Genomic DNA, 25717 nt, shown 5'->3' with positions numbered 1-25717 from the left:
ATTTTACATTAAAATTCTTTATTGCAATACAGACAGTGTACTGGGATCAAAATTAATATAAAGTAAGATAAAATATTTACAAATGTGTACATGGATAGCTGCTCATCGATAGCATAAACACAACAGACCCTCTAAAAATCAATGTATTCTAAGTCTTCAGGAAGAAGGCAAGCACCCACAACATTGGTCAGGCACCTGCATCAGTTGGCAGAGACTGTGCTTTTGCCTCTGGAATATTAAATCCTCTAGGATAGCATTTATAGAATTGAGGAAAGAAGGGTTTTTTAAAGTTTTTGTGGGGGAAGGAGAGAGAAGCCTGACTTCACCCATCTTACTGTCTGTTGCAGTTTCTAGAGTTTTATGATCAGAGAGATTGCTTCTTCCAAAATTCACCACATCTGAAGCAAGTCAGTTTTAATAACTGTAGGTATCTTAATATTGGCCTTCTGTGTACAATAAAAGTAGTTCTAATTGAGTTAATTAAATACAGCTGAAACCTGCTTAATACAAAGTCTTAGTGAACAGTGATTCTTCCAACACGAAGTTTTTCATCAGGTGTTGTAAGCAGAATTCTATTATATAAACAATAGCAGGTGCATTCCCAAGTATTTCAAGAAGTGTATTCTTTCTGAAGGTCTAGCAATCCTACACTATCATGAAATTAACCAAAATCCTTAAGTTCCCACCAGGTATTCACAAGGGATGTACTATATAAAGACATGATCTGTTCCTTTTGATGCACAGTTCACTTCTCTAATTGTTGAGGAGTACTAAAAGCTTCATACACATTAGCAGCAAAGTCTTTCATTTGTTCCATCATCAACAGGTCCTGGAAGAAGATGGAAGTAAAAAATAACTAGTTTAAGAACCATCACCTTTTCTTGCTGAAGTACTTACACATGGTTAAACATGACAGAGTCTGATACCAGAAAGTGTTGAGTTTTTTACTCAAATATGAAAGTTTGTCACATTTGAAAAACAAAATTGTGATCAGAATTGCCAAAGCAGTCTGATCAAGAGATCATTCTGCATTTACCACCCATCCTTCTCTTCTTCTCTCCCGCTCTCCCTACCCTCCCACTGACAACAGCAGGTGGCAGGGATAAGAGAGAGAGACTGACCTTTTTTTGGGAGAGGGAGCCTTTTCTTAAGTGGCACCAATTGTTCCCACTTCTGAAAAGAAACTGAACTAAAACTCATCACATGAGAATTGGGCAATACAGTTTTGCTATAAAATGTTGCATTTAACAATGAATATTTTAGCAGACTTGGGATACTTTTAAGATACTAAGTACAAAGGCTTCTTACCTGAATAAAATGACTAGGGGTTTCACTGCACACCAAATGGATCTGTCCATTTATGATGGGTATTATCTTTGCCAAAGGAAGACTGACACTGGAAAGACTAGAAGGAATAAAAAACACATAAGAGGCAGGCATAAGCCTCCTTTTTATATTGAAAAACTATATATAAATTCTTTGGGATTGTTATAACTCTGAAGAAGTCACTTCCATCTCTTTTACCCTTGAAAGAGTAAGTTTCAGATTTGCATTGTGTGTGGTTTTAAGTTTACTTATTTGTTCTTTATCAGGTCTTTTGTTAAAAGCACACATATAGAAAACAAGCACAAGAAGCAGCAACTGATCTGTTGGTGACTGTACTCCATTCAACAACATAGGTGTATCACATTAGCAAGACCTATAGTTCAACCAAAGTTTGTACCGTTTGTATCATTAGCTATGTCAGTTTGCAGTCCCATCCTCTTTCAAATACTATGGGAGGTAACGTGAGGAGTCGAGTAGGACAGATGGGAGATTAATAGCAATCCAAAATAGTACAGTAATTGTATCCATTTAAATAAATTATATTTAAGGGGACTATCAAGCACTTTTAAATGAATTACAGTTCTGCTTTTGTGTTATTGACAATGATAATCTTTTTCCCATTTGAAATGATTTTTTAGAACTGGATGAGTGTGGAGTTTTCAAATAAGGTGTTTTGCCATTGATTTCAGTGTAGCCAGGATTTCACCCAAAAAGTACACATATTTCACTTTCATCTTACTACTAAACATATCAGAGTAATAAAGCCCCTCCATATGCCCCTTTCACAGTCCATCTCAAAACTCAATCCTGCACTGAAACAGATCTTTGTAAGCAGACCCCTGTACACACGTAGAGCCTCACTGAAACCAACAGGGTTCTCACTAGGTGCAGGAGTTTGCCTATATGTCCTCCAATGCAGGATCAGGGCATAAAGAGTGTGTTATAAGGGAAGTGCAATTAAGTCAAGCTCCCTTGGAAATGCCCACAATTTATCTATTCTGTTAAGTATTTCAGCTATAAAAATGACCTCATATTATTCTATGGTTTCAGAGTAACAGCTGTGTTAGTCTGTATTCGCAAAAAGAAAAGGAGTACTTGTGGCACCTTAGAGACTAACCAATTTATCTGAGCATAAGCTTTCGTGAGCTACAGCTCACTTCATCGGATGCATCCGATGAAGTGAGCTGTAGCTCACGAAAGCTTATGCTCAGATAAATTGGTTAGTCTCTAAGGTGCCACAAGTACTCCTTTTCATATTATTCTATGTTTATCCTGTGTGGGGGTTTTTAAATCCACTTTGCCTTTCAGCATCCATTCTTCCAGGAAGGACCTATTCTGTATTCAGCACACTCCAATTATTGTACAGTTCTGTGTACTCTGACTGTATTATAGATGGAACGTAGTTCAGAAGGGGTTAAACTAAGCATCTGGCAGTCAAGGAGTGAAACTTCATATCAGAGAATGCTAAAACAAAGCTTTATAAGGAGGATGGAGTGTGTTAAGAAGTAGGGGATTAAAAACAGACAACGGAGTCACAACAGGGATGAGTCTGGCCCAGTGGTTTAGGCTGGAGGACTCTGAACTCAGGGTTTGTAAAAACTATTGCTAAAATAATTATCAGCATGTTCTAGCAGACTAAGCATGGGATAGAGAGCCAAGAACTCTGAAGTTCTAGCTTTAACGCTGCAACTGACTGTGTGGGACCTTTGTCAAATCACAGCTTATACTGCTGTTTTCTCACCTGTAAAATGACAAAGCTAGTACCTCTCTACCTCACTTAAGTGAGTAAAATCCTAAAATCCATGTTTGTTTATGAAGTGCTAGAATTCTTCTCATCACCAGTTACTTCCATTATACGGGGCCATGGTATCTATAACCATGTGCAGAGATTCCTGTGAAGTCAAAAGCATAATCAAGACAGAAAACACGTAAAATATCATCAAAGCAATATTTACCTATTTACAGAGCCACTCTGACATAAGTCCTGTTCAGTGGGTCTAAAGAACTCTGCCATATTGTCCAATAGTCGACTGAATCCCCTGTTTAAACACGTGCTCAAAACTGTACTAAAATCTGGGCTGTAAAAAGAAAAAGTTTTTAAAAATTGCTGTTCTGGTTCCTAATATGTAGTTCTTCACATTTTTAAAATACACCCATAGGCACCCCATCAGCAATCTGGATGCCTATCCCATAAATTAAAGGTTACAACAGAGACAAAGGACTGCTCGAAAATATATGTTCCTCAGCCCACCAAACAGATGGTCTTTGCAGCATGTCCAGAAGATTAGCAAGTATGGGTTCTGGCAGACGCAGGTTCCAAAAAGAAAAAAAAAAAAAAAGGTCACAGAACACCCTGCCAGTGGTTCCCTCTTATTTCTATTGAGGCAATTCCACCTTGAGCACCAGTGCTGTTCTCAATTGAGGCAGTATACCAGAGAGAGAGTAACCAAGTCCCAAACCGTTTAGGGCTTTACAGGTTATAACCAACACATTGAAATCCACCTGCAAGCTGAACAAAAGTCAGCGCAGATCAAGCATTTATCACTAATACAGGAGAACTAGAACTTCAATGATCATTCTTACTTAGTGCTAAGAAACTGTGGTGATGGGCACAATAAAATCCCCAATACCTCTCGAAGATCAATGAAAAGAACAACCTGCCCATAGTTCAGTGCATCCATATTCAATTTCTGTCAACATTTTCAATGAAAAACCCCTCACTTTTATAACTCCCTTGTAGAAGAAAGCATTTAATGCACTGCTAAAACCCTGCATAAAAAGGTGTCAATTGGAATCCATTTAAAAATAGAATCTGAAAATGAAAATTAAGCCCAAATTTCTGCACTTTTACGTACGAGTAAGAGTGGAGGAAAGCCACTGATTTCAATGAAACAACTCTGGAATTACACTGATCTAAAAGAGAGGAGAAGTTGGCCCAAGTTATTGCAGAACCACAGAAAATGAGGGGGAAAAGGCCTGTTGTATCAGCTTGTCACTGCAAGATTATTTCTTCTTGCAAGTATATTTTCTAGTGATGTGTCTAGTAATGTTTACAGTGATTAATCAATTTTTTGTTTTTAAAAGCTAAAGCTTGGTTTTTCGAAAAGGCCCAATGAATTCAGTATTCAAATCCCACTGAATTTGAGCACTCAAGCCCCTTAAGCACTTTTTAAAATGGCAGCCTAAAAGCCTTTAGCTCATTAAATTTTAATACAGTATTAATAATTTAAGGGTCAAATTTTATGAGGGGAACCACCAGCACCGGTACATATATGAAAATTGCAATTATTATAAAGATTTTAATGCTAATACAGGTTCTCTCTATACCTTTCCAACATATCTCTGGTTTCATTAAGTAATTTAATAGTAGCAACATCTCTTTCGGTAAGTCCACAGGCCTAGAAAAAGCAAACAAAAAATCCAATTTAATAGGAACTCCATTAGCAACTGGAATACAGTTAGACTACAAATATAATGGTCTAGTTTTGAAGTCACTGTTGCAGAACCAGGTTGGTGTTCCTCTAGTGTTCATTTCAAAAATTTAGTAAAATGGGAGTAAGTGACCCGGGGACCGCTTGATACCAATTGGCAGAGTGCACAGGGGGCGCAAAGTGCTTTACAGGGATCCCCTGGGTCAATATCTGTAGTTGACTGACGGTGGCATGTGAGATCTCTAACAAAAGCCAGTAGTAGCCTGCTGGTTGTCATAATCATTGCAACATGTATGTACAGATATTTACAGAGCTATGTAGCTATACTGAAAATTATATTCACAATGTCTTGGAATTAAGGCAGGTCGCCAGAAAGTGACATATCTCAGAAATGTTCCTTTCAGGCAAGAGGCAAGATACCTATGTCCCTGGCCATTTGCGTTTTGTGTATTATATACCTACATGAATACTGAATCAGGTGCAGATTGAGAGATTGCAAAATCTACAAGAACAAACAGCAGGGGAAGTGTCTGGTTTATGAATAAAGACAAAGGTATATCTGTTCCAGTATATATTGGAGCACAAGACGACATACCGAATCCTTCACCTAGGAAACAACTGACAGTGTTCTAGTCTCACAAAAAGCGTTGCAGCCAGCCTGGGCTACAAAGATTTTAGGTGAGCAATACTTTATTAGACATGAGAGTATCATCTTAAGTAAGTCTAGGCACTAGAATGTGTGTTATGATTTTATTTTACATGTAACCATCTGTTTCCAATACTACTACTTGCTGCTACTTGAATCTCTATGCTGTGTAGATAGACTTATACAGTAGAACCTCAGAGTTACAAACAAAGTTATTAACTGGTCAGTCAACTACACACCTCATTTGGAACCGGAAGTACACAATCAGGCCGCAGCAAAGACCAAAAAAGAAAAGCAAATACAGTACAGTACTATGTTAAATATACACTACTACAAAAATAAAGGGTAAGTATAAAAAAGATTTGACAAGGTAAGGAAACTGTGCTTGTTTCATTTAAAGTAAGATGGTTAAAAGCAGAATTTTTTTGCATAGTAAAATTTTAAAGCTGTATTAAGTCAATGTTTAGTTGTAAACGTTTCAAGGAACCACCATAACATTTTGTTCAGAGTTATAACCTCCATCCCCAAGGTGTTCATAACTCGGAGGTTTTACTGTACTTGAGTTCACTATAAAGATATCTATGTGCTGTGTGTAAAGCAGAGGTGATCTGAGGTGGAAGTGGTAAACTGAAGTGCATGGTTTGTTTGAAGGAAGCAGTGGATTTGTAAATACTGCAAGTGTCCAGTGGACATGGGGCTGGACACTCCAGGGAGATGCTGGGAGGTCTTGGGGGTTGGCGTATGCCAATCACTAATCTGTAGAGCGACAGTGAGGCCAAGAGGGCAGTGCTTGTGTTGTCAATGGCCAGTAGGGTTGGGGAGCTGACTCATGGCAAGCACAGACAAGGCTTCCTCATGCAAAGGGTAGGCAGCCTCACAGCGAACATCCCATGAGCAACCAAAAATAAGGATTAAAACGTAAGAGCAACAGGGAAAAGGGAGAGAAGTCAAGCCAAAAATGTAATAAGAAAATCATTGTAACAAACGTCCAACTGGAAACCAAGTTTTAAATCGTGCTTATCAAGTCTCTTTATAATCTCTGTGTTCGCAGAAGCATTCACTAATTTTATCACTGCCGTTTTCTTTCAGAAAGTTTTCTGGGAAATAGAGTAACTTAGCGAGATATTCGGTATTCCTTAGCCCTCTAAAGTTGAAATAATTCAACATGTTTATATTTAGTCATTTAACATGAGATGAGTATCTTATCACCCCTTCTGGGGAAAGTTTATTCCTTAAAACTAGTTTTATATCAAGTTAAGAGCTAAATCTCCTCTCAGTGCGAGATGTGGATTAGATATGTAACTATGATGCTGGCAAACTTCAGGAAGTTTGGAAAACTGTTTTAGTGAAACAACTGGTTGCCACTGAAGTTTTCTTCTCCTCTCTAACCTTTGTTTCTCCATGCTGGAGGATGAAATTGACATTAGAATAAAAAGCAATTCTGTCTTAACTCTTCTAGTCCATACATTACATTGCCTAGATTAAAGAAACTAGGACACTTGACTTAATGTGAAATAACTGGCATTGGCTCTCATTAAGGGTATAGTTACCATGCTACAACAATAATGTGGTACACAAAATAGAATAAAAATGATGCACATAAAATTAAACAAGTACCTGGGTGGCTAATGGGTTTTCTTCATCTGGCATCATATAATGACACAACAGAGATCTAGATCCAATCTTATCTGAGTGGGACAAGTCTTTATGCTGTTCTATCAACTTTCTGATTTCTTTAAGTTTCTGCTCCAACTCCAAAAGAGACAGAGTATGTTTAAGAGAAACACTGTGGAAAGAAAGGACCAAAATGTTAATTGCAGAGTCAACAACATAGATTTCATTTATTTGCTTGTGACAAAATTACATTCACACAACAACAATCACCATTTTTAGATACTGATCAACCCAGAAATCTGTTGCAACAAGCTAAGCCTGCCAATGCACATTAATAGATAAATCAGACATTTTCAGATACTATTTTCAAATAATAAAAAGTTTCCTCATTTTAGTATTTTTACCCCCCGACACTATTTGGAAGCAACTACCAGGGAAAAGATAAAAAAAAAAGTCACCTTTACCTTCCAAAAACTTTCTGCACAGCTTGTTTAACTACAGTTATTAACTCAGTCAGACCTATGGGCAGAAAAAAGGTACCAAAAATTATTCAAGTCTTATTTGTTGAAATATTGCATACAATGGCATGATATAAAAAATAGTAAGTTTACAAGTGTCATACCATCTCCTAGAAGGTGTTGAATACTTGATAAATATTGCTGTTGGACTTCAGGGGGAGCTAGAGGTGTCTGTAAAGAAAAAAAAAACTCCAAACAATTTAATGATGTGCCAGCCACTAGTATAGATTAATGCATGAGTCCTCCTCCTTTGCTTTCATGTGGATTGTAGTTATTCTGGATGTGGATTTTACTCTCCCGAGTCCTTCAACACTGTATGTGGGTTCCCCCAGATCCTTCTAATATCATGCATGGGCTTCCCCAACTCTGCCTCACTGGTGAGGCACCATCTTTCTTCCAGACCTCAGTAGTTTCATAGCATGGAACAGGGTAGGACAAAGACTTCCTCAAAGGAAAATTGAGAAGAAGAGCTAAAAATGTCTTCTGCGGCACATCCATTCTTTAGCAGCAGGTCATTCTGCTCATCTTTCCTCTCCCAGCCTTGTGTAGAATTGCTATACACAAGCCTGAGCAAACGATGGGAGCAGGCAATCTAATTTAGCAACCCCTGCCCCACCGGGGACTTTGAGGAACAGCAGGACTGCTCCTATGTGTCCTAGCACACCCAAGAAGAGAACCTCCAGAATAAATCAACTCAAACCAGAGCTCACAAGCAGACACGCTGGAGGTGGGAGATGACAAGTCTCTCTCAGACATTCATCCTTCTCCAATAAAAAGGAGACCCTTTATTCAGGGTATGGCTTCTGCTTCCTTCCATCCTAAAGGATCCTTTTACCTCTCCTCTAAAAAGAGCTTTCTGCAGATAAGCTCCCTGAACTTTTCCCCTCCACTGTATTGTAGGGACCTCTTCTCCATCCCTAGCGGCAGGAAAAACCGCATCCCTCATTCACCCTTTGCTCAGATAGGAATTCTCCTGAAGAGGGCAAGCTAGAGTTGGAACCAGTCCCCTCTCCACCTTCCTGCTCCTCAGATCACCTCAGGAAAGCCACTCTGATGGAATGGGGTAACATCAACTCAAGTCTCATAAAAGCCTTAAAACTCTCTGTAGGGAAACAAATTCTCAGGACATGAAGCGGAGGCTATCTGCTTTGCTCCAAGGCAACCTCTCAGACTGGATCCTGCCAATCCACTCCACTCCTCGGAAGATGGCAGAAACAGAGAGTGCTTCTCCCTCTACACTCACCCTGCCCAAGAACCTCCTTAGATTTTACCAACTGGACCCTGACTTCCACCACCTCTGGCTGCCTTACTGGAAAGTGGATTCCTCCTAAGCCCCCAGGCCTGTCTCTAGAGACCAGCATGTCCTTCATGACTCTGGAAAGGAAGGTGGAAGGAGCGGTTAATAATACAGAGAAGCACTCAGATAACTATTAATGCCCACATCTCATGCTTTTAGAGCAGCCACTCAGTAGCTCACTGAGATCTTGTCTGACACCCTAGTTGGACCCATTTGTTCCTGTTGGTGAGAGCCATAACACAAAAGAAAACCAAATCTCTTACCTTGCTAGCTGTTTTCCATGATCTAGCAACACCAATGAGAACATCCAGTCAGGAAGCCTCAAGGGACAACTGGAGTCAGGCAACGTGACTAGATAGTCAGTGTTGTAATTAGCCAATCAATTTTTCTTCAACTGTGGGAGATTGTAACTTGGGGCAGCCTGCCTATATGCTGGGAGGAACTAGGCATGAAAATCCTGCACCTGGATTACCTACCACAGGCTGATTTGTCCATACTGATATTGCTATATCTCAGGCCTGGTCTATGGGGTGGGGGGGAATTGATCGAAGTTATGACGTACTTAAATCTACTTACCGCGGTGTCTTCACTGACGCTCTCCCATCGACTCTCGCCCTGGTGGAGTACTGGAGTCGACAGGAGAGTGCTCGGCGGTTGATTTATCATGTCTAGACTAGACGCGATAGATCGACCCCAGCTGGGTTGACTGCTGCCCATCAATCCAGCAGGTAATGTAGACAAGCTCTCACAAAATTAATAAGATAAGTATTTGGGTCTTTAATAACAAATAACCCTCTCAATTTGCACCTGTGTTGCTTAGAAAGGGTGTTAGGTGAGGTTATTAGTATTTTGTTCAGCCCAGTTTTAAGGGTTTTAAGCAACAGGACTATCACTACTTCCACTGAGAGACTATTCCATAGACTAATACATCTCTCCGCCAGAAGAGTTCTCATACCCCGACTCCTGATTTCAACCTAAGTTTTCCCTTCCATAATTTCATCCCAATATTCCTGGTTATATACCCTTTCATCTCTCACTGAATAATTTCTTTCCATGAATAAATACTTACTGTGCTGTTTTTGCAGATTGCCGCATTATCCAGGTAGATGTAACCACCAATAATATTTAATTGGACTCGCAGAAGAACTACAAGCATACACGTACTATACACAGCTACAATGCTTCTGGTAAAACCTTAAAGAGGAAAAAGGAAATAATTTTGAAGTTATATCACTAGGAGGGCAAAGGAGAGCATTCTCCAGAGCTCAGTAAGTATCAGCTTTCATTTTTACAGTCATTTTTTCATGTCATTCCATTTTTCATTCCTTTTCTTAGATCACACACCACTCAAAGAAAGTTCACAACCAAGATGATCACATAAGTCTAAATATGTACAGTAGTGATAGCTAAAATGCTTAATAATATTCACAATCATTCACTGTAAAACATGCTAAATTACACTATTATAATTATTTGCAAAAAGAAAAGATACTGCACAAGTTACCCAAACTATATGCACTTCCAGCTGATTCCTTTTATTGGGCTAATATAAAATGCAAAATGGGGCGTTGTATTGAAATTTCCATTCTTCATTAGGCCATGGAAACGGATTTAGAACACTACATTAGACTTCACCATGCAATTCAGACAAAGGCAGCATAACAGCAGCCTGGGAACAAGAAGCAGCCTGCTAACTATCTAGGATTGGGGCTGATATTGCTTAAGAAAGGAAACGGGAACCAGCATTGGCACTGGAGCAGCCAGCCATGAGCAAGAGAGGATGTCTGGATGGAAGGGTACATGAGGCAACTAGGCAGTAAGTCTGCTTGAGTAGCAAGCAATAAGAACATGAGAAGAAAAGGACTAGGAAACAGGGAAGGAGAAGGAGGGGACCAGATGAACAAAGTAGCATATGTAAGAGAGCTGTAGAAGAGAGACAAACAGAACCAAAGGGAGTGGAAAATCAAACAGAAAAAACAGAACAACACATGGTAGCTAGGAGTCAGGAAGGGGTATTCCACCTTGGCCCAATGGTATTTCACTGCACAACTATTCAGCTATGTATACACTATGGCATCCTTCCCTTTCCCTCTACCCCAAAACACGTACAATGATGAAACAAGGGGCTCCGATGGTATGATTGGTTACTATGAACTTGAGAAAAAAAAAATCAACAGCTGACAGCATGCTTCTCTCAAGTCAGTGGAGAAGTTTTGCTACTTAGGGAGTATGCCATCACCAAATGCCATAATTGGTTATGAGATTACCCAGTGCATAAGCAAGGCCAGGTTTGCATTTGGAATGCTATCATATTGTCTATGGAGTGACAGAGACATAAAAAAAACACTAAGCCATATGTCTATTGGACTGTCATACTTACAATACTTTTATATATGGTTGTAAGACACAGGCAACCTGATTAGTTCTATATGCTCAGTCTTCAGTTTGTTTGCAGGATGAAATAGTGGGATGAGATTCCCAATATTGGAATCCTTAATCACTGGTGGATGTTTGGCATTGAAGGCATGCTCAGAAAAGTTCAGCTGCCTTGCTCTGGGTATTTTATTCGTAAGCCAACTCAATACAAAAGGCCATATTTTATGATCAGCTAAAAGCAAGGTATCCAGCTTCATGACGACAAGTACAAACAATATAAAGATACACTAAAAAACTTGAAAACACGTCAGATAGACCCAGCAACTGGGAAGTAACAGCCCATGTTAGAGCAAGGTGGCAGCGGTTTTGTCATGTTGTCATTAACTGCTTTGAAGCAAGGCACCTTAATACCTTATATGAAAAATCCGACCACCACAGAGCAAGGACACAACAGCTTGCCCCGGTCGGTCATGGACAATCTTGTTTGTCCCACATGTAACTGTGTTTTCGATTCTCACATTGGTCTGACCTCACATATATGTGTTTGCCTATAGAGTTTGCTGAATCCTCATATGTTGACATTGACATGAGACTCTGTCATGAGTCTGGGCTTCAGCAAAATCAACAGCTGATCATATGTACAACTGGACAAGACATTCTAGTAGCAATAATGTATTTTTTTTGTTCAGGTTCTTATACTGCGCCCATCAGAGTCATTTCTGAGCACCTATTTTGGAGATTTTTCACAGTGGTGCAGAAGGTGTGGCATGCATAGTTCTGCATTGTTATTCCACTCTTCTCAGATTTTCATGAGGGTCTAACAGCCTTCCAAGACTCAGTGAGATACTTCAGCTTGGCCTCTGACCCTACGACTTTCCAAAGAGATACAAAACTCTTATCCGTAGCACCTTTCTGTGATGGCTTATACTGTATAATGTTGCTATGAAGTGTAGTACAATAGTGACTATATAAACAATATTTGCTGAAGCAAGAGCAACCCACTCCTGTGCACCTAAATGGATATGTATATTCTAAAAGGGGAAGACAAAAGAGATGTTTTTTTAGGATTATGCTACAATAATATGTACATAAAAATCTTTCATTTTGACTTACTTATTATCTTTAAATCCTCCCATATTTCTAACTTGTTTGGTGGCCTATTGGGAAAGAAATAATGAAAAACATTAAAAACATTCACATTCAAAGAGAAACTAGAAAGTATTAAAGAAACTAAAAGAAATAAGAGTGTTGTAAGGCAAGTTTATACAACTACAATAATTACTGAAATTAAGTTTGTGCCCACCATCATTTGTTTGTAGTTCAGGAAGAAGTGTGTCTATAATAAAGAACTACAAAATCCTGGAGGTTTTTCAAAACAACTTTCATGTACCAGATTAATTTTTTTGGCAATTTAGATTCTGTAGCTCTATTATCTGGTCTGAGTTCATAAGCTTAGTGACTCAATATTTAAAGAGAAAACCCTGATGATCCAGAAAGCGGTGTTGGTGACACGGGCCCAGATCCTACCATTTGTTTCACACAGACAGACACCTATGCCCACCTGGAGTCCCACTGACTTAATGGGGCTCTGGGTGGGCACAGTGCAGTGCACTGCAGGACCAGAGTCTCAGTGCTCATATTCCTTCTTTCAAGTCGAACCATTGCCAAGTTTGGCATTATGGAGCACAGTTGATGATTTTTAAAGATGAAACTGAAGCTCGAAAGATTAAACTGACCAGACTTATTAAGGCATGGCACGGCACGATCTTAACACACTGAAATATCAGAGAGATGATGTATCTTCTGAGACACCTGTGGAAAAGAAAATGCCACTCCCACTTTTTTTTTTTTTTAAATAAACAGGCATGTTATCCTCAATGTCTTGGCCAAATTTAACCCTTATTTATTACCTAAATTCTTCCTAATTTTTCATAAGATAATGTAGCCATGCTTATTTTTAAGCATTGCTGATACAGAATGCCTGTTGCGTTCCACTCCAGAGATGACAGCATTTCAGTGCTGTATGAAATGATCCCTGAAAATAATCTGGGAAGTATTTTGTAATTCCTTGGTGTGAAAGGTTACATAAATATCGCTGTTTTTATGTAGAAAACAATGATCTACTCTTGAGTCAGGCTGGAAGAAATTCCAGTAAAATAATAAAATTTAAATTATGATTTTTGATCCCCAATTAATGGTTCTTCATAGATCTGGCTCTCAACACTTCTGGCCATTTTCATCCTTTTGGAAGGAACACACAGAATTTTGGTATTTGTTTAAAATATCAATCAACTGCTCAGTTCTCTAGTAGAGATAATACAACAGACTGAATGAAATAGAATAGGCTATCAAATCTATGACTTTGGTGGACAGATGGAGACACAAAAAGAAAAGGAGTACTTGTGGCACCTTAGAGACTAACCAATTTATTTGAGCATGAGCTTTCGTGAGCTACAGCTGTATTCTTTTTGCGAATACAGACTAACACGGCTGTTACTCTGAAACCAGATGGAGACACATTACGGAAGAGACAGAGGAATGCTATGGCATATGTAACAGCAACTCATACTTATACTTCGCAAAAGAGAATAAAGTATCAACAATTTTAAAAACTATGTTTTAAAAAAATTGAGAGGAAAAAAAATCCTATATAAAAAAAACATACTAGAGCATTCCTTTAAGCCAGCGTATTACAGGACTTGAAAATATACTTATTCTATTTGTATATAATGAGTACAAAACTTTCCAGGCCAAATGGGATATGGAAGAGGAACCAATGCGATCAACCTTTGCAGAACCTATGTTTTCATCTAAATATAACACCTGTTTCTAGAGCTTGTTATTATAAAAATAACCTTTCAATGTAAACTGATGTGGTCTTCTTAAGTCTCCAATATCAAGCGACAGAAGAGTGAAAACTGATCACAGTCATGCTAGTTTTCACTGTTGCTACTCAGAAGCCTGTAGGAGGCATGTCATAAATATAAAGGGAAGGGTAAACCCCTTTGAAATCCCTCCTGGCCAGGGGAAAGCTCCTCTCACCTGTAAAGGGTTAAGAAGCTAAAGGTAACCTCGCTGGCACCTGACCAAAATGACCAATGAGGAGACAAGATACTTTCAAAAGCTGGGAGGAGGGAGAGAAACAAAGGGTCTGTGCGTCTGTCTATAGTCTGTCTTTGCCGGGGATAGACCAGAAATGGAGTCTTAGAATTTTTAGTAAGTAATCTAGCTAGGTACGTGTTAAATTATGATTTCTTTAAATGGCTGAGAAAAGAACTGTGCTGAATAGAATAACTATTTCTGTCTGTGTATCTTTTTTGTAACTTAAGGTTTTGCCTAGAGGGGTTCTCTATGTTTTGAATCTAATTACCCTGTAAGGTATCTACCATCCTGATTTTACAGGGGGGATTTCTTTATTTCTATTTACTTCTATTTTTATTAAAAGTCTTCTTGTAAGAAAACTGAATGCTTTTTCATTGTTCTCAAATCCAAGGGTTTGGGTCTGTGGTCACCTATACAAATTGGTGAGGCTTTTTATCCAACATTTCCCAGGAAAGGGGGGATGCAAGTGTTGGGAGGATTGTTCATTGTTCTTAAGATCCAAGGGTCTGGGTCTGTAGTCACCTAGGCAAATTGGTGAGGCTTTTTACCAAACCTTGTCCAGGAAGTGGGGTGCAAGGTTTTGGGGAGTATTTTGGGGGGAAAGATGTGTCCAAACAGCTCTTCCCCAGTAACCAGTATTAGTTTGGTGGTGGTAGTGGCCAATCCAAGGACAAAGGGTGGAATATTTTGTACCTTGGGGAAGTTTTGACCTAAGCTGGTAAAGATAAGCTTAGGAGGTTTTTCATGCAGGTCCCCACATCTGTACCCTAGAGTTCAGAGTGGGGGAAGAACCTTGACAAGGCAGCAAAACTGACCAGAATCACATAGACTTTATTCTTATTTCTCTGGAAAGCCATAGTTAGCAGCAGAAGCAAGCACTGGAGTTGTTCAGTAGGGAAGACAATGTAAAAGAGCAGCTTGGAAGATGGGAGGTGTTGAATTAGGAATACAGTGGCAGACCACTTTCCTGGTCACAACAGCCAGGAGTGCTCTGGTGTGGGAGAGGAGACCAAGATGGAACCAGAATACTCTGAGAAGAAATATCAGATAGGAGCAAGTTTCGTAGGAAGACTGAGGAAATTTTTTCCACAGCAATGCTAAAAAAAAAAGTGACCAGCTTTTCATATTTCAGCAGACTTACTAAGGCATGGCACAATCTTAACACACTGAAATATCAGAAAGATGATGTATCCTCTGGGACATCAAGAACTGAAATCTCCATTTCTGCTCCTTTTCATGGTACAAAATAGTAGTGTTAGGAAATGGTGATCCTTTCTATCTGCCTGCTATGTACTCTCTTTCCCTCCCTCAGTCTAAATGACCTCTCACGGACTGAAGTAGTTTGATCCCTCTCTGCCAGAGGAGAAGGTGAGAAAGCATCCCTGCAGAGCCCAAGAATACGTAGCTACTTGAAAAACTCCAGCTTTATACCCAATCCAGTCAGTTACTTCATCTCATGAGCTGTCTCTCCACAAAAAAATAAAACTCACAATCCTACATCCAAGCAAAATGAAATTCAATGCTTCCTCTGCACCAGTGAGCTCAATAGAGGCAATTGATCAGAATGTACCCTAACCTGCATCATTATCCAAAAAGATTATTCATGCTTGCAAGCTACTGTACAGAATCCCTGATCGTCTTAATATCTGTGATCTGGCTGCCCAGCTCTCTCCATAAGAGATTAGCAATTACATGCAACATCTGAATTCAGAAAATTAGATAAAAACAAAACTATGTTACTACCTGGCCTGCCCTTTCCCACATCCACTGCCACTGCATGAAGAAAACCAACTCCATTTCACCAACATCTCAGAGCTCACTTACATTTTGACCTGCAAGCTTATCAAAACAATCACCTATTAGATGAGGGATAGCTCAGTGGTTTGAGCATTGGCCTGCTAAACGCAGGGTTGTGAGTTCAATCCTTGAGGGGGCCATTTGGGATCTGGGGCAAAAACTGGGGATTCATCCTGCTTTGAGCAGGGGGTTGGACTAGATGACCTCCTGAGGTCCCGTCCAACCGTTGTATTCTGTGAGAAACAGATCAATTTTTATAGAAGAATACACACTACAGTGTATGACTTCAGCTACTGTGCATCTTTGCCTTATAACAAAGGACACCCAGGACTGTAGTCAAACTTGTTTTGCTGATTAGTTCAGGACATGAACCTGATTGATTGCAGAGTCCCTTAATTATAAATATTTACTTAAAATTTTCTTCAGTACATTTCCATTTTAAAATCATGGTTTATTGTGACAAAATTACTGATTTAATATACTGTATAAAATTAACACATCAGCACTGAAATAACGTAGAGTGTTTTTCCACTGTTTTGGCAGTTGACAACTACAATTAAGATACTGTTGGAACATCTACTATAAGTCAATTGCTTAGGGGTTGATAACCATTTTAAATAGCATTAAAAAAATTAGCAAGCAACTTAACGTAACTAAGACAGACAATGACTAGTTAATCAGTTCATTAAGGCTGAACTTTTGAAAAAGCCTTTCCAGATGCTTTAAAAAAAAAAAAAAACAGCAACTTTTTTTAAGTTGCCGTGGTGAAATTTGGTAGCTACAATGCTTTCCTTGTAGCATTAATGTAAGTGAAAGCATCTTCTGATAGTAATGAGGGTACTGGATAGGTCAAAATTGGCTATATGCTGTGTAGTTTTTCCCTTGTAGGTCACTAGTTTCAATACACACCAGATCAAATGTAAAGAAGTCATTGCCACGTGATGGCTGTTCAGTAGCCTAAATTCAATGGGTTGGGAATCACAGCCACAAAAGCCATCACCACAATTGGTAGAGGTATGTCCCTAAAACTGTGCATTACTCATTAGTGTAGAATGTGCCCCTACCTGTTCTACTTTAAATTAATTTCTAATACCTCACTTCTTCCATGTGAGATTACAACTGGAAAGCTATCGTGCATATTTTTCACTTTTCATGCCTGACCTTGATAAGAGTACAGAAACATTTTTACAAATTCACTGTAAGCAACTCATTGAAAGACTCACTGTCCTGTTTCAGATGGGGCCTGATTCTGTAAGCACTTTCTCTGCAGCAATTCCACATGTTAAGTGCTTGAAGCTAGGGCTCTTAGACTAAGTGCTGTAGGGCAAGGATCTTTTCTTCTAATGTTTGTGAAGTGCCATATACATGAAACTACATACTTAATAAATAATCATTTTATTATGAAATAATGAATACCATTACAGACTGTCGATTCAAAGGTCTAGAGAATCAACATTTCTCATGCTCTTTAAACTGCAAATGCATCACTTAAAGCCCAAATCAGGGAAAATTTGTGACTCAGAATCAGTTAGCACATTTTTTAAGACCACCTGCAAAATATTCTTACCTATTTTTCAGTAAAGATGTGAGGCTCTCAGAATTCAACTGATGCATTAGGGCATCCTTCAGTGTTGGAAGCATTGACAGCACTATCATTAAAAGAAAATAAATTGGTAAACAAAGAAAAACAACCAGCCTAAGTGTGTCCCTCTCTCCAATAGTCAAGAAAATTCATTTTTGTTTCTTAATTTACAACATACCTGGTAGGTGTGTGTGACTGGAGGGAAGGACAAGATACAGAGAAGGGGCTGAAAGTACACTACAGCATGACCATAAGATCTAAGGTTTCCAACCATAGTTTAACAAAAGCAAACATTAATTCAATAAGTCTTGTGGAAATCAAACTGGGGTGGCCACTACCCATCTGTTACCACTATTTTTAGATGTTAAGGCAGGCCATTTTCAGGTTACATCAAAAAAGAAACAGTACAGTCAAACTTACTACGTCATTTTAACAGTATGTAAAGTCACAGGGATGGTTTGCTTCAAAGAAACCCTGGCTTGTTCTGTTTACTGATTGGGAACTCCTATTTGTGCAGGAAGAAACAAATTTGCACCAGCCCATCTAACTGCTCATATCAAAGTCTGATCCGCTTGTCTAGGAACAGGCTTTACAAGAGCTCCAGCTAGAGTATTTCCTACTTCCTAGAGTCTGCACTTGCCTGCTGTTTGCTAAGTTCATGTGTCTATAAACCTCAACTCCAGGCTAGTTCCCAAGTTAGCTATATTTTGTGCCAGGCTTAATTGGCTGATCAAGTTAGACTTTTGTTTCAAGTCCTCCTTTTTCTGTCTCTCAGGTACTTAGATAGCCTCCCTTACTGTAGTATCTGAGTGCCTCACAGTCTTTAATGCATTTATCGTCACAATGCTCCATGAGATGGGTAAGTGCTATTATCCCCATTTCACAGATGGGAAACTGAGGCATTGAGCGACTTGCCCAAGATCCCAGAGGAAATCAGTGGTTGAGCAAGAAATTGAACCCAGGTTTCCCAAATCTCAGGCTAGGACCCCAACCATTAAGGCATCTTTCCTCTTTTTAACTGATTCACAATTGAATACTATGCTACCACACACAAACTACAAAATATAGTTCTTAGGGCCTAAATTATTATAATTTATGCTGCACTAGAATTTAAAGTATGCCAGGTACTTTACAGACATAAGAAAACAGTCACTGCCTCAAAGAGTTATGAACCTGAAAGAAAAAAAAAAAAACTGAAGGAAGGTGATAGAATGGAACCCAACACAAGCAAAGTGCTCAGGAGGCCGCTTGCACACAAATTGTTAGTGCCACTTGTGTGTCATTATTTTTACAATATAAATAGGAGATATCTAATTATTTGATATATAAAATCTTAAAATGTATATTGCAGCTGGGCCAAAACTAAAATTTGGCTTTCTTCAGTGGAGAAGAAAACACTGATCTTATTTCTAAAGAGGAAGGATGCTGCATATCTGCGAGATCTGTTTTATATTTAAAACAAGAAACACATAAAAGGGATATTGGGGGCCAACTTCCCTTCTTCTTTGAAGATTTCAGAGCCAAATTCCTATCCTGTTAGGAGGATAAAATGAAAGACAGACATGCACAGTATATAATGATAATGCACATAGAAAGAAAAAAAAAACCCTCAGAGAGATGGTACTTAGTTGGGGTGGATGAGCAGGATAAATAAAACCTAATTTCCTCTGTAGAGTCAACCCAGCCCTATGAAATGGAAAAGTTTTTCTGCTGAGTTTAAAGGAAGTCCAGACTGCTTTCCAAGCACCCTTGGTATCCTCAATCACTTTCAGCAACTCAGGGAGCCGTTATGCACTTCAAAGGGGAAAAAAGAAATGCTGCTCCACTCCTGTGCTACATAAATAACCTTGAACCACCTGTGAATAAATAATTCCCCATCTCTAAAGTATAGATTATGTTGTAATACAAGAATAATCACCACCACCTTAAAGTTCCACCTTTTAACTGGTCTATCTTCAAAGTTAGGGAATTATTAAACTGCAAAGTTTCTTACTGGATGTACTAAACGTTATCTGCCAAGTTAATTCTATGTAACTTAATAAGTGTTTGTTTATATTATTAATCTCGGTGGCTTGCTGTAAATCTACCCGCCCCTTTAGTTTGGCAACCACTTTATTCTTGAATAAGATAGTGCTTAAGGACCTTAGAGAACTTGAACCTACAAGAACTGTAATCTATATTATTATAGAGCCCAATGATACTATTTGAACTATGCCTTTATAAGACAATTATTCAACACTGATGCTTCTGAGTTCTAATTAGCTGCTGTGTTAATTTTCTCCTTCCATATTGTGGGTTTAAATAAATCCCCAAAGGATTCTGTTTATCAGAAAAATGTATTTGCTTGCCTTACCTGTCATATTGCAGGTCCTCTGATTACTTTCAAAATGATACTGCCTTCGTGCTTGGGCAATATATTCAGCTGCTTCTCTTTCTTGGATTTCTTTAATTTTCTTCTGCCCGTATTTTCCCAGTAGGTAGACTCCTATAAAGATATACATTTTTTTTAAACAACAAGCAGATTTACAAAATGTCATTAAGCTCCTCCTACTTCTGCCCCTTTGTTCTGTTTTACTACCGACCTCTCTCTCTTTATTTAACAAAACCACAACATCATATTTTTCTTCAAGAATCTGGGTATCAACTATTTGGGGTCGAATTTTTCCACAGTACTATTAAAAACTAGAACTTCAAGTTGAAATAAAATGCCAGACATAATGCTTTGAATTTATGCAAGAAATGTCTTCCAAGCAGAGATTCCTCACAATTTGACAATGGGGCTTCTGGTGCTACTGCAATGCAGTAACTCCTCACTTAAAGTTGTCCTAGTTAACGTTGTTACGTTGCTGATCAATTAGAGAACATGTTCGTTTAAAGTTAGGCAATTCTCCCTTATAATCTGTTTGGCAGCTGCTTGCTTTGTCCACTGCTTGCAAAAAGAGCAGCCCATTGGAACTAGCTGGTGGGGTCTTGGAACGAGGGTGGATCGGCAGCCCCCCATCAGGTCCCCGCTCCCCTAAGTTCCCTGTGCGGCAGCCACCCAGCAGGCTATCAATTGCCGGCAGTTCAGCTGTCACTTCCCCCAATGCCATGTGCTGCTCCTGCGAGCCTCCTGCTTGCTCTGCGGGGGGGGGGGGTATCAGGGTGTCCCCCTACCCCCTGCTTACCCCATCTCCACAGAACTGGGGGGAGACATGACAAGGCTCAGGACAGAGGGAGCTTGCTCACAACAGCTGCTGTCACAACTTGCTGATCTACTTAAAAAGGCAATGTACTTACAGTGCGGTCAGCGTACTTAAAGGGGCAATGCGCATCTCTCTCTCTTACACACAGGGTCTGTCTGCCATGCTGTCTCCCCTCCCTCCATTTGTGCTGCCTTGGAGAGTGTGGGGCTACATTAACAACAATGTGTTAACCCTTGAGGGCTCAGCCGAGTACTAGTTCATCATTTAGCAGTAAGGCATTCCCTCGGAAATATCCCACACTCTGACTTCACCACCTCAACCAACCTTCACAATCATCATTGCTGTGTACAGTATTAAATTGTTTGTTCAAAAACTTACAATGTGTGTGTTTTAGTCTTTTGTCTGCTGAAAAAAATTTCCCTGGAACCTAACCCCACCTCCCCTATTTACGTGAATTCTTATGGGGAAATTGGATTCGCTTAACATCGTTTCACTTAAGTCACATTTTTCAGGAACATAACTACAACATTAAGTGAGGAGTAACTGTACAAACAACAAATATTTAAAAAGACTGGAGAATGAAAAGCAGACACAATGCAAGAGTGTGGTAGAAATAAAGGGTCAGTGAGAAAAGTTAAATGCATAAAACCCAAAGAAAGGGGGAAGAGAGCGAGATACAAAAGAAAAGAAAATGGATAGCTTAATTTTAGACAAAAATATTTTGTTTAGATATTTGTATGAGCCTGTTAGCAAAAAAAAAGTCAGAAATAAATTCCTCAGCATCTGAAGGTGTAGATGAGTCCTAATATACAGAAGTGATTAAATCTCTAACTGGGAAAATCACAAAGGCTATCAACCACTTGTGGGCCTGGTCAACACTAAATATTTTGGTAGACCTGGCTATGTTACTCGGGGTGTGAAAAATCCACACTGCAGAGTGACACAGTTAAGTCAACATAATCCCTGGTGTAGACAGTGCTAGTCAATGGATAAATTCTTCCATCAGCCTAGCTACTGCCTTTTGGGGAAGTGGATTACCTACACTGATGGGGAAAACCCCTACCATCACTATAGGGAGTACATATACTCAAGAGCTACAGTGGTGCTACTGTAGTGTTTCAAACGTAGATAAGCCCTTATTGGCTTCAGGGATCTGCTATATACAACACATTGCAGGATCAGGAGCCTAAAATAACCAGCAGCTGGGATCAAGAAGAAATCTCCCTTACCTTATAATATTGTAGTATGGTACAATTGGCAGAGGACACTATATAGGGGTTCACTGTCCGCTGAAACATCTAGCACTGACTAATGGCAAAGACAAGATCCCAGACTTCAAGGGAAGTCCTGCCCTATTCCTGCTATGCTTCTATTAAAAAGACTTTGAGCACTTGTTTCATGTTATGACATTGACAGATTTAAGTAACTTTTCCCCAACTGATCAATGGTTAATGTTATTTTTATATTCATTGTACTTGAGCTTGGACACCACCTCAATCTTAGAATGTTGAAATTTCCTAGATTACCAGTCAAATTGATGTTTTAGAGGACATATATGGATAAGCATCACTGCTATCTGACCACATACATGTGTTTTTCTACACTAATTCTCTTCATACAGCTCTTCTCATTGGAGAGAATCACATAACAGTACACAGAACAAGTTTAGATATTGACTCAAAATTCCTCTTGATGCTACAGTGCACTTACAAAGCTGTATAATACAAATCTACACTTTTCCCCCCCAACTGAATCAAGATTCACAGGCTACAAAGTAAATATTTGAAAGAGGAAGCAAGTTATTACTATAAACCCGAACAGTATTTAAGCCCTGGTCTACACTAGGACTTTAGGTTGAATTTAGCAGTGTTAAATCGATGTAAACCTGCACCCATCCACATGATGAAGCCCTTTTTTCCGACTTAAAGGGCTCTTAAAATCGATTTCCTTACTCCACCCCTGACAAGTGGATTAGCGCTTAAATCGGCCTTGCCGGGTCGAATTTGGGGTACTGTGGACACAATTCGACGGTATCCCAGAGTGCTCTATTGTTACCGCTCTGGACAGCACTCTCAACTCAGATGCACTGGCCAGGTAGACAGGAAAAGAACCGCGAACAGAAAACCCCCACTGAGATAAATGGGTCAGTTCACATGTCTCAGAGCTATTATGTCATGCTGTATTCATCTCCATGGGATGGTCTGATCCACACCCTCCCACCCCCAAGCACATCCTATTGAGATGAAACACTTCACACCTCAGTAATCCTCCTATATTGCTGATTCCCCTAGCTCTACCCTATTCCTGAAGTGTGGAATATGAAGTCTGGGGCTTCCATCCACTTCCCCTTGCTCTCTCCAGCAGGCAGATGTGCTCCTCACAGCCCATTGGTTATCATTTTATTTCCTTCCCATTGCCCTTCCATTCCTACAGGTAAGCTCGATCCGAATCTTTAGATCTGACCCGAGCCTACCTGGCCTGATCCTGAGAGGGCTGAGTCATTTACTAACCTGACCCGGACCCATTCCCCCGAAATGGAGTCAGCCACCTCCTGTCTATAGGGTCAGTGCAGCAGTGGATGCTTGTATCCGTGGCAAAAAGAACAGGAGTCTGTGTGACTGGCTCCTGCTGTCTGCCACCACTTGCTGAACCGACTCCTAAACAGACTCTCACTCTGCACTGCAGGCAGCTGGCAGGAGTAGGGCAGGCAGTCGCCACTGTGCCAACCCCCCCATACCTCCAAAGGGTCCAGTTTTTTTCCCCCAATTGATCCAGCCCCAACACTTGTAGTCAGGTCCGTTGGGTTTGGGTTGGGTTACAGGGCTCTACTATGGGGGGAATAGAGGAGCCAGGAGGAAGGCAGAGCTGTTAGCCAAGTGGCTCTAAGACACCCTCTTGGTATAAGGCCCAGGTACAGGCAGCGATAGCTCTGAGATGCCCTCGGGAAGCAGGGCCTGCTAGATCCAGCTATATCAAAGCTGGCTCAGGTACAGCTATGCTTGCTGCAATCACACCTCCCAAGTGTAGCGTAGACATGCCCTTTGTGTCCCAATCTGCCTTGACAGATGTCTATCTTTCCAGATAAATACAGAGCCCTGTGGGGATACAACACATGGGTACAGTAAAAGAAACGGTTAGTGTGCTTATATTTGATCACTTGCTGCCAGGTATTACCAGCCCTTAACGCTTGCCTTAAGGACTCCATCTGGAATAACACCCACACTTACCTCTGCCCTGTAGCGTACTGTTAGGTACGCTACCAGACAAGCACAAATCCCCACAGCAGGGACAAATTATTGCGCGTAACTAAACTCTGTATTTCCTGGTTTTCAGACATTTACGTATAGGTGCATTCAACATCCTGGAAGCATACATGGCACTGCCAGCCAACTAAATTTTGGGGCAGTGCCTTTTCCAAGACTGGGGCTAAAATGAGGATATGGGATGTTTTTATCAGTGATGGCAAATGTGCATTTCATCTAAATACACAGCTAGCTTACTGAATTATTGCAATAGTTAGTACCTGTAAGGATGATACAAAATATGTAATGGCTTTCCAATGTTGCAGTATGAATTTTGTTAAACTACCATTAAAAACTTAAATAATTCAAGGTACGTGATCGTTCCCCTCTATTCGACATTGGTGAGGCCTCAGCAGGAGCACTGTGTCCAGTTTTGGGCCCCACACTACAAGAAGGATGTGGAAAAATTGGAAAGAGTCCAGCAGAGGGCAACAAAAATGATTAGGGGACTGGAACACATGAGTTATGAGGAGAGGCTGAGGGAACTGGGGATGTTTAGTCTATGGAAGAAAAGAATGAGGGGGGATTTGATAGCTGCTTTCAAGTACCTAAAAGAGGGTTCCAAAGAGGATGGCTCTAGACTGTTCTCAGTGGTAGTAGATGACAGAAGGAGGAGTAATGGTCTCAAGTTGCAGTGGGGGAGATTTAGGTTGGATATTAGGAAAAACTTTTTCACTAGGAGGGTGGTGAAACACTGGAATGCGTTACCTAGGGAGGTGGTGGAATCTCCTTCCTTAGAAGTTTTTAAGGTCAGGCTTGACAAAGCCCTGGCTGGGATGATTTAGTTGGGGATCGGTCCTGCTTTGAGCAGGGGGTTGGACTAGATGATCTCCTGAGGTCCCTTCCAACCCTGATATTCTATGATTCTATGTGTTGCTTTCAAGGCCTTCAAATTAATTCAGATTTATTAGCAACTGAATGGGCACATCCTAAAAGTTTTATTGATATTGTTTGCTTCAGCTGATCCTCTTAGTTTCCCCACAAGCAATAGGGGGACCATGGTCCTTGGTAACATTTTAGTAAAACTCAATCACTATGGAAACTAACATGGTAACAGGAGGAAAATATTTTAAAATACTAGCTGCCTCATTGGCTACTGTGCCATCATCCTCTCCACATAACTGCAAAGAATAAATACCATGTAAAACCCAGATCTGTCTGTTGTGCTTCTTAAAACCACTGATTTTGCATCCCAAAATTATTCACTTTTATGCATTTCATTCATTCATATAGTTTTCAGCAACCCAATTAATCAATTTATTTTGCCCCAAAAGTTATATATGAACATGAAACTGTCTTATCCAAAAGATTATATTTTTAAAACTGCCTTTCAAGTTAATACTCCAAAAGGTTTTGGGCCGCACCTAGTGCGAGGTGTAAGCGCAGAGGAAGCATGCCCATCCGACATACGCAGCAATCATTGACCGGCGATATCCCCGAAGCAGGAGTGTCGCCGGGGCTGCAGGCTGAGCCGAAGGGCACGGCCAGAGAGGCAGCAGATTACAGCGCGCTCCGTGGGGTCCCGGGCAGCCCCATTCCCT

The 25717-nt window shown here is 40.0% G+C and overlaps 1 protein-coding gene across 2 annotated transcripts in view; it reads right to left on the bottom strand.

Annotated features, from left to right (window-relative positions):
* Position 1: 1 nt before the first annotated feature.
* Positions 2-25717, bottom strand: part of PEX3 (peroxisomal biogenesis factor 3) — a 26216-nt gene continuing 500 nt past the window's right edge. The window contains exons 2-12 of one of the 2 annotated variants that reach the window (XM_073337503.2): positions 20043-20174; positions 17675-17756; positions 12322-12365; positions 9902-10026; positions 7640-7724; positions 7482-7536; positions 7021-7189; positions 4654-4724; positions 3282-3404; positions 1309-1405; positions 2-829 (exon numbers count right to left, since the gene is read on the bottom strand). In XM_073337503.2, coding sequence (XP_073193604.1) covers positions 746-829; positions 1309-1405; positions 3282-3404; positions 4654-4724; positions 7021-7189; positions 7482-7536; positions 7640-7724; positions 9902-10026; positions 12322-12365; positions 17675-17756; positions 20043-20174 — 1067 coding nt within the window. In that variant the 3' untranslated portion in view covers positions 2-745. The remainder of the gene's footprint in view (positions 830-1308; positions 1406-3281; positions 3405-4653; positions 4725-7020; positions 7190-7481; positions 7537-7639; positions 7725-9901; positions 10027-12321; positions 12366-17674; positions 17757-20042; positions 20175-25717) is intronic. The other variant, XM_073337504.2, reaches the window with a different exon arrangement.

This window comes from Lepidochelys kempii, chromosome 3, assembly GCF_965140285.1.
Source record: "Lepidochelys kempii isolate rLepKem1 chromosome 3, rLepKem1.hap1, whole genome shotgun sequence".
Taxonomy (NCBI): Eukaryota; Metazoa; Chordata; order Testudines; family Cheloniidae; genus Lepidochelys; species Lepidochelys kempii.
This window is presented reverse-complemented; position numbering and strand designations above follow the sequence as displayed.